Consider the following 12,515-nt stretch of genomic DNA (forward strand, 5'->3'; position numbering starts at 1 on the left):
GAATCTTGAATTACCTGAAGCCCCTCTAAAGGGACGAAAAGACTTGCAACTCCTGCCACTCTGGAGGGCACCCAATGAACGTGCCGTGTCCGAATCTTCTTTCATCCCTTTAAGGGCCTCGTCCACCTTCTCGCCGAAAAGAAGGTCTCCCTCAAAGGGCATATCTAAGACCTTGTATTGCACCTCTGGCCTGAAGTAGGTACACTTAAGCCATGACTGTCGACGCAATACCACCCCATTGTTGACTTGCTTGAAGCCTGACTCAGCGAGATCCACTGCGATGTTTATTGCATGATTTGAGGCTTCCTCACCCTCTCGGACCAGTAGCATCGCCGCCTTCCTCTGTTCTTCTGGAAGATGATCAAGCAGCGGAGCTAATCTGTGCCACATCTCCCCATCGTATCTGGCCACAATTGCCAGAGAGTTTGCGGCCTTTACTGTGGTCGCTCCCACGGAGAGCACTTTCTTGCCAAAGGCATATTGGCGTCTCGCCTCGTTCTCAGGAGTCGTCGTGCACTTGTGCTGTGCCTTTGCCTTCCTCGCTGCTGCCGCCGACACCACCGAGTCCGGTGTTGGTTGGGAGGATAAACACTTGGGGGTAGACTCTGGAGCCTTAAACTTTTTTTCTAGGCGTCCTTTCACTGCTGGTTCTGAGAATGGGTGTCTCATTGTCTGCAACCCCTCTTTCCATACATGGTCCAGTATTGGTATCGAGAACAGCAACCTCCTTCTCTTGCCCATGTGGTCGAACAAAAAACAATCCTTTTTCTGTTCTTCTTGGGACAGACCAAATTCTTTGCATGCCTTCTCCATCATAGAATGGAATGACACAATGTCGTCCGGAGGGGACGGGTGAGCTGGGCTTCTGGGGTTTTCCAACTCCGCCTCTGACTCCCAGGTAGGATCCCTGGAGGGGGATAATGAGATATCCGACATGGCCCCCCTGTCGGACTCCGAATCTGGCAGCTCACCTTCCTCCTGTGCCAGTGTTGAGATTGGCGTGCGTGGGTGCGTCGGTTGACGGGACGGGCCCGGCTCGTCGACGAGTGACTGTGGCAGGCTTGCCTGGGGTAGTCGCTGGTCCAACGACTGCAACAAGGACTGAAGCGTGGACAGAATATCCAACGACAAAACCGATTGAGGATTGAGGAGAGGGGCAGATACCGGTGTAACGGAGGCCCTCGTCGACGACTTGTCAGCCGCTCGTAGCCCTAGGTCTGCTGGGCCAGCAACTCTCTCGTTCTCGTCCTCCGAGGACAGCAACATAGCTTGTTCTTGTAGTAAAGGCTCCGGGGGGGTCGGGTCAAAGACTTCAGGCCTCCAGGCCTCCTGTAGGATCCCCGTCGACGAGGCCCTCGTCGACGCCATTGTTGACGGGACGGTGGATGCCCCCTGTGCAAGTGGTAGGGAGGCGGTCGATGACTGGACCGCCGTCGACGACGAAGACTTGGCAGGTGGTTTTGGCGGGCCCGCCTTCTCCACACTGTGCCCGCTTTTACTCGACTCTCGACTCGTGGTCGATCTGTGATGATCGCCAGAGGAGGATTTCCTTTCCTTCTCATGCTTTTTTGATGAGGATGATTTCTTTGCCGAGGAGTCTCTAGTGGAGTGACCTCCAGACGACTTTTTCCGACGGTCTAGATTTCTTCGCCGGCGGTTCCGACGAGGCCGCTCGGCGCGATGTTTTCGCCGACTGTGTGGAGCCCACCTCCGAGGGGGGGTATGCCCCCGCTCCATCATTCAGCCATGCCACCAGGCGTCGGTTCCGGTCTTTGAGGGTTTTTTGAGAAAACCCCTTGCATTTGTCGCAGGTATCCGCCGAATGGTGAGGGTGGAGGCAATATATGCAGTCCATATGTCCGTCCCCCTCGTAAACCTTTTTTAAGCCGCATGTCGCGCATGGACGGAACAGCGCTTTACCTGACAGAGGACATTACTCGAAATCCAATGACGCAACCTAGTACAAAACAGTAGGACAACACGAGGAGATCCCACTACTTTTGAGACGGTTGAAATCTGAAGGGGAGCCACGGGGGCGGGCCTCTTATACTAGCACGGCCTGCGGAGCATGCGTAGGTGGGTCCTAGAAGGACGTAGATAGGACACAAAAGTGTCGAAAGTTTTTCCTTTGAAAAAGGCTATATATGTGTACCGAGGGGTCCCAGTCTGACGACGGGGAATATTCTAAGCATGTGAATCCATGAAAGATCCAATGCTGGAGAAATAGGACTTCTCCTTTAAAGCTATGATTAAAAAGTATTTCAGGATTTTCTATGGGGTGATAATTCAGAGAGAATTCATTGTAATACATTAACTTGGTAAAAGAGGGGTTGAGTATGCCAATTTAGAAAAATATCAAGCATACTGGTTCATGCAAAATTATAGTACATCTGCTGTTTGGATAGATACAGAAACAAGTAATGCTCCCATTTACACTAAATAACACCTACTCAATAGGAAAAATACCACATACGGGTCAGGGTGTAGGAATCCGTTCATTAGAAAAAAAAAACGAATGGGAGATTGGTTTGAATTTCAGCTGCACGTACAGTCGAAAAATTCTAACAAATCTCTGCTTCAGTGGCATTATAGTGAACAAGGGCAGCAGGGTTGCGGGGGTGTCGCCCGCACCCTTGTTCACTATAAAGTCAACAGGGGTACCGGGGGTGTCACAAGCACCCGTTCAAAGTAAAAAAAGAAAAAAGGAGGACCTTGAGTGCCGGTTCCCATTCACGTAGGGGGAAGGGAACTGGCGTTGCAAAGCAATGCAGAGACAACGGCACACAGGGAAGTGTGCCGCTCCCAGATAAGTAAGCAGGTTGTCAGAAATGTCTGTGGAAGAGAAAGCCGAAAGTCATTTTCAGTAAAATAGCTTTTGTTTTTTTTCTCCTTGGGACATTTATGATTGGATTAATACATGGTAATTGCAGGTTTTACCTACAATAACAGCTACTCAAGGGTCACTAATCACATGGCTAGAAGAAAATGGTGAGAATATTTGGTTTAGTGAAAATGCATCTTTTTGGCACAACCCAGCACTCCAAGTCAATAATAGAATGCTCTATTGGAAGAGTGGGAGTACAAAATGTGTGATGAAAATTGGAGATGTTTTGTAAGAGGATCAAATAATTGCTTGACAAATATAACTTAGGAAGATGTGAATTGATGATATATCATCCTTCAGTCACTATTATTGCACAGGTTTAAGATGATAGCTACTCCACTGATGAGCAGGCCAGAGTGGTGTAAATCCACCCCCGCAATAATGTCCACATTTCTCAAATGCATATCTGTAAAAGAGTATGCTCATCAATGGGATCGATTACATGGTCAGCAGATCTAGAATTTGAGATTTCCAGAGCAGAGAATAATAGGAAGGGCCTTCAATGGGGAACTAGCTCATAATCTACTTTGCTACACCTAACAGTAATAGTATGCCTGTATTGGACCACTAATGAAAGTATGCATTACTAGGAATCCTAAGATTGTTCTACTGCTAGATTTGAGTGACTCAGAAATGTATGGTCAAAGAAGGTGGACCGACAAGGCTTTGGTTGCAGCTAAAACAGACTTGAAAGTTTGGAAATAAAATGGGATTTCTGAAGACCTTATCGGATTATGAGAAGGTAAAGTTTGAGAGGCAAGATAAAGAAGATCTTTATTTGGAAAAGTTGGGATCAGCAATTAATTGTATGGGTAAGAAAACACTCGTGAGATTTACTTATGTGCACTTAGGGGCACCAATGCATGTTGGACTGGTTTTGGACAGCTACAGTACGGTAGTGACAATGGAGTATGAGTGATATATGTGTGTATTCTTGGTTTCTCTGCGTGTGTTGTGCGTCTTATATTAATGTGCAAAATGCATTTTCATTTGCCGCAGAAGCATGGGAACAATTTGGGTTTAATAATTGGATGTTTTGAGGCGATGTTAGATTTTTCTACTTCTTTCTCTTCATCTGGTGAACAACTTAGGTGATGCAAATGCATACTTTCATGTGGATATCGGTATGGTTGCTGTAAAAGGTTTACACTATCCGGGACACCTGAGAACTACATTTGTATGAAAAATTATAAATACATTTTCTTTTAAAACAAAGGCATCTCTACCGACTTCAACAAGCATGGTGGGCCCTTATTCCACCACTGGTACCAAGGACGAAGCGGCCAGAGCTTTGGAGGGGGAAACTAGTGGGAGAACGCTGTGGAGCTGCCCTTTTAGTGGCACGCTCCAAATGTGCCTTGGAGTGCATGGATTTGTGGAGCGGCAATCCTCCATCTCATGTTCCTCCACAAGGCAGTAAAGGCATTTTATGGTGAGGGGGTTGGGGAAGGGGTAACACAGACATTTGTTACACACAATCCCCTCAGGGCTTGAAGCCTGAGGGCTTTGTGGTGGGCCCAACAGTCAAAAATAGATAGAGCTCAGACGTTCCAAAAAATACTGAATGTGCTCAAAAGAGGAACTGAAGTTACTGGGTGCGGCTAACTCCATATATACCCCCCCCCACCCCCGCCTCAAGTCACTTCCAACATCATGGGTGGTGAACAGAGCAGCACTGTGCTCACTGGTGGCTAGAAAATGTCCAAGGATAGCTGGTGCTGGGAAAAAGGTGTATACCTAAGATGAGGAATCTGTGGAAGGAATCCATTAGAAACCGTTTGCCAGATGCCAACAATGATTGAAAGGGGATTTACCAAACTGGGAGGCAAACATTGGTTTGCTGAAAGTACATAGGCCAAATATGCCCATGAAGTGCTCAGTCCTAAGAAAGGGTTATTTGAAATTGCTGCTGTTAGTTCTGTATGTCCAAGGAATACACTTCCTTAGGCAGCAACAGTTCTGGCTGTTTGAGGCAGAGGCGTTGCTGGGGGTGGGGGGATGACGGGGCTATAGCCCCTGGTCTTTTGGTTGTAGCCCCGAGTAGAATCTCAGGGGCTACAACCAAAAGGCTAGATAGCCCTGAGTCCCGACATTAGCATAGCCCCAGATCTTTTACAGACCTAGCAACACCCCTGGTTTGAGAGAATAGATAAAAGGATGGTTTTGCTTTGGAGGGGGAAGGAGAAATCTTGGATTGCCACTGTGAGGTACTCTACACAAATAGGATGCAGGCTACAAAGAAAGATGGGCGGTGGGCATCCAGTTTTAAAATGCTGATGAAGGGGAGCATTTACTGTTTTGGAGCACAGGTAATGTGTATCAAATGAAAAACAAAGATTTATAAAAATACAGAGTATATAGCTCCTTTACATTGGCAGATACTGTTTGGATCTGAAAACCTGATTTCTTAAATTTTCAATTGAGTGACTGCACTTCCTACTTGAAACAGACACTAATTTCAAAGTACAAATATATTGAAAAACATACCTCTCCCCCGTTTACATACTCCATCACAAAACACAGACGGTCTTTCGTCTGGAAGGAATATTTCAAAGACTTTAAAGAAAAGAGAAAAAAGTGTTAGTGTGATTGAAAGCAGTCAGAAGAGAACTAAGATTTGTTGAGACAATGCCATCATAAACAAATGTAATAAGTTACCATTCTTCTCTGTACTTCACAAAAAATGTAAATTGTGCTAGTAAAAGGGGGTGAGCAACAAGTGCAACAAGTTTAGCAAGTCTCCATTTGTTAAAATTATGTGGTTAAGCATTGTATCACGGGCGTGAAATGACTAAGCACACCACCAAAAAACGATTTTCTTAAAAGAACATCTGCAGCTTACCTTAATCTATTTAAAAACGATCACAGTTGATCTGTGCAATATAGCAAGCCAATTAGGTGTAAGAGAAAGGCAACACTCCTTTTGGATAAAAAACATTAACCAATACACACAATGTGACCAAGTTGCATAGTAGTTGCATGCGCCTACCGTTAAAAAGGGATGTCTCGTGTTTTTCAACACCCGACTTTCTGTCAGCGTGTGTGCCACTTCATCCTGAGGAATAAAGGATATTTGATTAATGGCCATCTAGCTGCAGTACAAATGAATATGTTTAATCCAGAGAAATGCATGATTTTAATACACAAACACTAAGAATTAACCACTTAAGTGCAAAGGAAATAATGTTAAGCCCTGCCCACTCCTGTAGTTCGTTCCTGAAAAGGAGACGTTCACATTTAGGTGATTGTAATATTATGGGGTGTCAACAAATCTCTGAAGTCATGAAGAAAGCATTTAATGAAATACAAGTACTGATCTACTATCCTACCTCTGCATTCAAAACCCTCTTCGCTTTCCCACAAAATCAAATGTGTTGGGAAATCATGTGTCAGATGACAAATATAGCTTGTTTAAAGAAGGAAAAAAAAAAGACAAAAAAAAAAACAACCTTCCAGTGATGGAAGTTAATAGGCAACTCATTTTTGGGCACAAGCTTTCAAGACCATATTTTGGAGCACTACATTTTGTACAGCAAATTTGGCCAAGAATTGGTCTTGAAAACTGCAAAAAAAAACTATCCCTAGGTAGAAGCACACCCTGTCCCCATCAGGGGGTGTTGTCCCTAAGATAACGGTGATGAGCCGCCTCTCTAAGAGAAAAGGAGAAATCTGTCCCTAACTTGAATATGCAGTAAATCTAGCATATCGAACACGCACCTAAAAACCCACATTAGTGGTTAACCATGCAAGAGATAGAGCATCATTAACTCTGCTTCTTCATGCGCCAAACATAACTAAGAGGACTTTTCTTAAAGGACTACTATAGTCCTTGTTTATTCACCAACAAAGAAATATGTTATGGGAGCATTTGTGTTGGGTGCCAGTGGGTGTTTAAATATTCCTTGCAGTGGGAGCAGTCTCTATAGTGCTAAAAAAAAAAAAACGTTACCAAAACAGGTGTTAGTTCTTACAAGGTAGGTACCCTATTTGCTTGTGCAGATATCATCAAAAGGAAAAGGGACGACCGGTTTCGATGACACTGGTCGTTAGTTTCATCTTCAGGACCAGTGTGTTGCAGTATGGGCATTAGTCCCTTGGATCCAGGGCTAAGGATCGGGCAGCCATCTTGTCACCTAGGGAAATGGGGTGAGAAGAAAAAGCTGGACCAGCTTCATCTTCTGGGGGGATAGCTTCTATTACTAACATTCAGTCACTGATAAGGCAGTCAAATGAAGTCGAAAAAAGCAACCTGTGGTGCCTCCTTTCCGAAGATGCCGAGTGGCAGGAACCACTCCTAGACCTGGAACGCTTGGCCTTCTTCCTCCGAAGAGAGTCGCATTTCGACTCATCGGTCGAATGCCTAGCAGGTCAGGGTTTGGGGGACTTGTGCCTACCTTGAGTTTCCCCTTCCATTCCTTCAAGGCTTTTCCCGTCATGAACGGACACTTGGAGCAAACAATAGTATTGTGGTCCTCCCTGAGGCACCACAGGCAGATTCGATGCAGGTCGGTTACGGACATCGTCAAACCACAATCTCTGCATTTTTTAAAACCGGAATTTGGTGTCCATGGTGTAGATGAAGACAGAATCGTCGAGCTTGAAGACCATTGCTCGAAGTAACACACGTCCCACTATGAGCGCACTGAGTGTCAGACAAAGAAAACGTGGTTTGCGGAAAAACAAAACTGAGACCAACGGGCGCCACGCGTGCTACATATATCCTCCGATGAAGTCACCCTCGACGGAGGGCTTTAAGGGACATCAACTCGACCATATCGACGTACGGCGCCCTCTGCCGAAATTCTTTTCCGAAGCAGCTGAAGCAGGACATTACATGTCAAAGATGAGGAATACGTTGGAGGACACAATCCATTCGAAGCTCAATACTATAGCTACAAGTTGGGGAGGCCAAGCCGTCCTTTCCCAAAGAAAACTAAAACATAGCAAGTGAAATGCACAGTGCTTTATCCTGTTAAAGCAAAGTCCGGGTAACAGATTCAATCAACTGAAATTCATCCCCATTTCACAGCTCCATGGGCATTTTGCAACTAATACAACCATCTCTGGAGTGTGATTATATTAAATAAGGCCACATTCTCAAGCAGGGTCAAGGGGAGTTTCTGACAATGAACCACATCTGCAGCCAGTCCTTGCATTGCTGGGATCCAGTTCATATCTCAGAATAGGGACTCATTTGCCACTTTTATTACCAATTGGTTAAACACCCTGTTATGAACAATTCATAGTGACATTTTACAACTGCTGTGATGTTCACTCAGTGGGAACTGTACGGATTTCACCCAATTTAGTCTAAAACTCAAGTGACAGCCAAATTCTTTAATTATGCCCATCGCTCTCCATCCCAAGAACTGTGGCGCCCCTAAACATAGCAGGCGATCATATGCATTTAAGGAGATGCGCTGTTCAGTTCCCCATGGCCACTGAACACCCTTAAGGGTCTGATCTCTTCCAATACTCTCAGCCAATGGTTGCTTTGCCAGGGCAAAGAGCAGCTAGGGCAACATGCCCCCCTGCCTCGTCCCTCTTGACAGTGACATATTTGTTAGCATGCAATTGACCTGAATCCTGGCCATAGGGCGAGTATATAATAACTTCAACTACCCAATCAAATCCAGGCCTAGGACCTTCTTTTTTAGTAGAGGGAATAGGTATGCACACTCCACCGAATCAAATGCTTTATGCAAGTCTAGAGAGATTACTGAGCAGTCCATCATCCTATCCATTAGTCCAAATACAGCATGCAGACTTTAAGCTTAGTCTTGTTAAGCAACCTAGAATGAAAACGTTCTGATAGTCATGGAGCAGATCTGTCATTTTGGCTCAGCCTAATGGCTATAATCTAGGCTAGTATTTTGGTTTGACCATTGATCAGGGAGATTGGCCTACATGAGTCGCAGTTCAATTGATTTGGTTTATCACCCTTTGGGATGACTAGAATTGTTGCAGCCCCACAGTTTGAAGGAAGTACACTTGTATCCCTGCTTTCAAGGAACATAGGTCTCAGTACCTTTCCTACATTTCCTTATACCAATTGGGTCTAGTGGCTTTTCAGTTTTTAGAAGGTCAACGGCAGTCACAATTTCTCCCTGGGTTAATACAATTTACTTTCAAACAAAAAACAGAGACCAGGATGGCGAAGGGATATCCCAGGTACTGTAACACTTTATTGCACAAAACAGACCCCTTCTCGTTATTGCACCAAATGAGAAATCCACATGAAACAATACTATTAATCACAAGGTGTACCAAAAAAAATTTATATATTTTATTTCATTAATGGTTCATATTTCTTTTTTAAAAAGACTACTTTATACATTTTCCATGTATGTATGCTGATATCCCTCAGAGAGGCCAATGTTATTTATATCCATTTATTTTGGATTTTTTTCCCAGGCAAATGGAATAATAAGATGCGCTTCTTTCAAACAGCATGATATACCAGTTGCGAGTATGATGATCATCTGCAGGTTGAACACACACTTATTAGGCGTTTACAGAAAATATTAAATAACAAAGGCACCAGATGAGACCAACCATGGTTAATACTATGTATTGCAGATGTGGTCCACATTATGCCACTAGCAACGCATCAAGATTCACTCTTCCATACCAATCTTTAGATGGGTCTGAAACAATATAAGAGGTCCCCCTCAGGAATGCCCAAAGTCATATGAATAGAAACATGTTGGCGTATAAAAAGCAGTAGGATATGTACACAATGCGCTATTGAGTCACTTTGGTGTAGGTGATGGGTAGTTTTGTTTTTCAAGTTTGTGATACTTGTGGTTCAGTAGGTTATTTTTAGGTACTTAAGTAGGTTTTTTCAATGCAGTTTATTTAGTTTGTATAATGGTCTATATCCAGGGCTGACCTGGCCTTCGGCTAATTGAGTCATAAGTTGTACGACCTCTGTAGCCCTGTCAGTGTTTAAGTGATTTCACAGATGCCATAAGCAGCACTTTGCTTCAGAGATAGTGTGCCCCGCTGTTAGAGGCTCTGCTGTACAATCTGCCTGAGTTTCAGGCAAATCGCACGGCGCCCGAGCCCTCCGGTAGGCCAGTTACAGATGCTGGCTGAGGCATGGCGGCCATATCTCCATAGTGGCCTGAGCGCGTCCTGCCTCGGTTATGCTTGAGCACCTGGGCACGCTCACGTATCCAGCCAAGGAGCATTGCAGCATCTTCTGTTTGGAGGGGGACTCCTGAGGCTCTGATAGCCTCCCACTGCGGTCTGTCCACGAACCATGTGGCTTCCCCTCAGGGCTCCGGAGGCATAATGCTGCAGTATACCAGCACAGATGGCTTGAGCTGGTGGTGGGTGCACCCGGAGTGGTATACATTGGGAGCACAGCTGCCATCGGATTTCGGATCGCTGCATGCAGTGCTGCCCTCGCCCGCCGCTAGAGCTGCCCTGCTACTGGAGGCTCCTGTTGGCGCTTGGCGTGTGGGCGTGCAGCGCAATTGTGTCCCGTCTGCTTTTGTGAGGCTAATGAAGGCTGGATTTGTGTTGCTCCTTTAAATCTAGTTTAGCGTTGCTGTGCCTGGCAGATCTCCTTACCAGAGTGTTTATTCCTGCAACGTAATTTTACCCTGCAGGTTGAGGACTGGTCTGGAGACACAAGGGGCCTTTCTACAGTTCTGTGCCTGAGCTGCCTGTCCTCTCAGGGAGAGCCAGATGATGGGGGCATCCCACTGAATCATAATTCACAGTCAGCTACAAAGGGTGACATAGTGCAATACTCCATTCTATTAAAAAAGAAATGGCGTCCACCCTCCAGGAGCTGAAAGACTTTTTAAAAGAGCACACCTACAATGTCCAAAAGGCGAAACATAGAAACAGCTTTCTGCGATCAGGCTAATTCCTATGATCAGCTTGAACTATGAGTGGCTGCATTGGAGATGCGCAAAGTGGTTACAGAGGAGCAACTGAAAGACAGCGAGAATCGCTCTAGAGGAAATAATGTTCAGATTCTAGGGAATCCCCAATGAGGTCTTGGATTGTGAATTGGATGCATACGTGCACAATCTTTTTCACAGCATACCTGGAGACAGTGAGCAGATAGACCTTACACTACACTGCACAAACAAGAGTGTATTCTCACTTACAGCCATGCCAAAACCGCCTTCCAGATGTGATGTCCAGGATTCACTTCTTCCAAACCAAAGATCTCATCTTCCAGAAAACTAGGGTGCAGCGCACCATAATGTTCAATGGAACTAAACTGCAGATATTTCAGGACCCGTCACAGGGGACAATTCGGAGGCACAGTCATATGAGACCACAGTGGTTGGCAAAGTGAAATATCCAGTACAGAAGTGGGTATCCATTACACATTATGTTTACTTATGAAGGAGTACAGCCTCAGTTTGTGTCTCTTGCTGCGGCACTGGATGTGCTGAAAATTCCCCCTGCATATCTTCAATTACCTAAAGGCATCGAGCAGAACACACGGCAGAAGGATTGGGCTAAAGTGCGCTCTAGGAAGAGTAGGCGGAGAGACTGCCAGAGTCCTTCCAAGGAAAGGAGGAAGAGGAGTGGGGACTCAGAGGTGCCTACATGACTGTAATGGGTACATTGGATGTGTTTTTCTTCTGCCAGGCCACAGTTTAATATGGGCTGGGGGATGCTTCCACAGCGGTTATGTTATGTTGCATTGGTTCAGTGATGTTGATTAAGTTGCTTCAAGAGCTTCATTCCAAGTCTGCACGGGCAGGAGTACACGCCATTGTTGGGTTCTTTGGTGACCCAATACTAGTTCCATACGGGATGGCTATTTTTATTTTTTTTCTCTTCCAGATTGTGCATCACGCTGTTTTTTTCTTTCTGGTGCTGGTTGGTGGTTTTTCCTTTTTAGTGAGACATTGGACCAAACTGGGATTGCATTTTATTTTCTGTGCATTGTTTAGCCTATGCCATGTGGGGTGGTTGGGAGTGAGGGGCCAACAAGATATGCAACATATGTCTAAATGGGGATCTTAAGGTGATTTTGTTAAATGTACAAAGGGCTTAATTCTCCCAGGAAAAGTAAGAGTGTGTTGTCCAAACTGGCTAAAAGCTGACCTTTTCCTATTGCAGGAGACACACTTATTGAAAGCCGATTTGCCCAGGTCTGCTCCAAATGGTTTCCTCACCAATATTTTGCCTCACCTCACAGTAAGAAAGCAGGTGTGGCCATTTTGTTCGCCCATTCTCTGAATTTTACTATGGTAAAGATGACCAAAGACCTTCAGGGGCGGTAATTGGACCTTCAAACTCACCCTGGGGATGCAGACCTTACGCTGTTCTCCATAGATGGCCTGAACAAGTCCCAAGATGGTTTTATGCTCAAACACTATGCTGAAACACTTCCTTCCACTCATTGCTCATCTTCAGATGGGGGAACATCTCCTTGGTGGGGATTTATGTGGTTTTGAAAGTGGGGTTGGGCAGATCTACCTCAGCAGGAGGGTTCGATGTATCCATGTATGAATCCCTTGAGCAAGCAATGATAGACTTGCAATTGTCGGATGTTTGGAGATTCCAACAGCCTCTAGAGAGAGATGACACCTACTTCTCGCATGTATATCGTAGCTATTCGCGGCTAGATTTCTTTCTAGTCTCCCACTCTCTA

The 12,515-nt window shown here is 45.2% G+C and overlaps 1 protein-coding gene across 2 annotated transcripts in view; it reads right to left on the minus strand.

Moving 5' to 3' along the window:
* Positions 1-12,515, minus strand: part of AKT3 (AKT serine/threonine kinase 3) — a 2,870,184-nt gene that overhangs the window by 848,010 nt on the left and 2,009,659 nt on the right. For both annotated transcript variants that reach the window (XM_069607962.1, XM_069607961.1), the window contains 2 exons: positions 5,874-5,939; positions 5,372-5,440 (listed from right to left, as the gene is read on the minus strand). In XM_069607962.1, coding sequence (XP_069464063.1) covers positions 5,372-5,440; positions 5,874-5,939 — 135 coding nt within the window. The remainder of the gene's footprint in view (positions 1-5,371; positions 5,441-5,873; positions 5,940-12,515) is intronic.

The sequence above is a fragment of the Ambystoma mexicanum genome, chromosome 4q (genome assembly GCF_040938575.1).
Source record: "Ambystoma mexicanum isolate Mex_15411 chromosome 4q, UKY_AmexF1_1, whole genome shotgun sequence".
Taxonomy (NCBI): Eukaryota; Metazoa; Chordata; class Amphibia; order Caudata; family Ambystomatidae; genus Ambystoma; species Ambystoma mexicanum.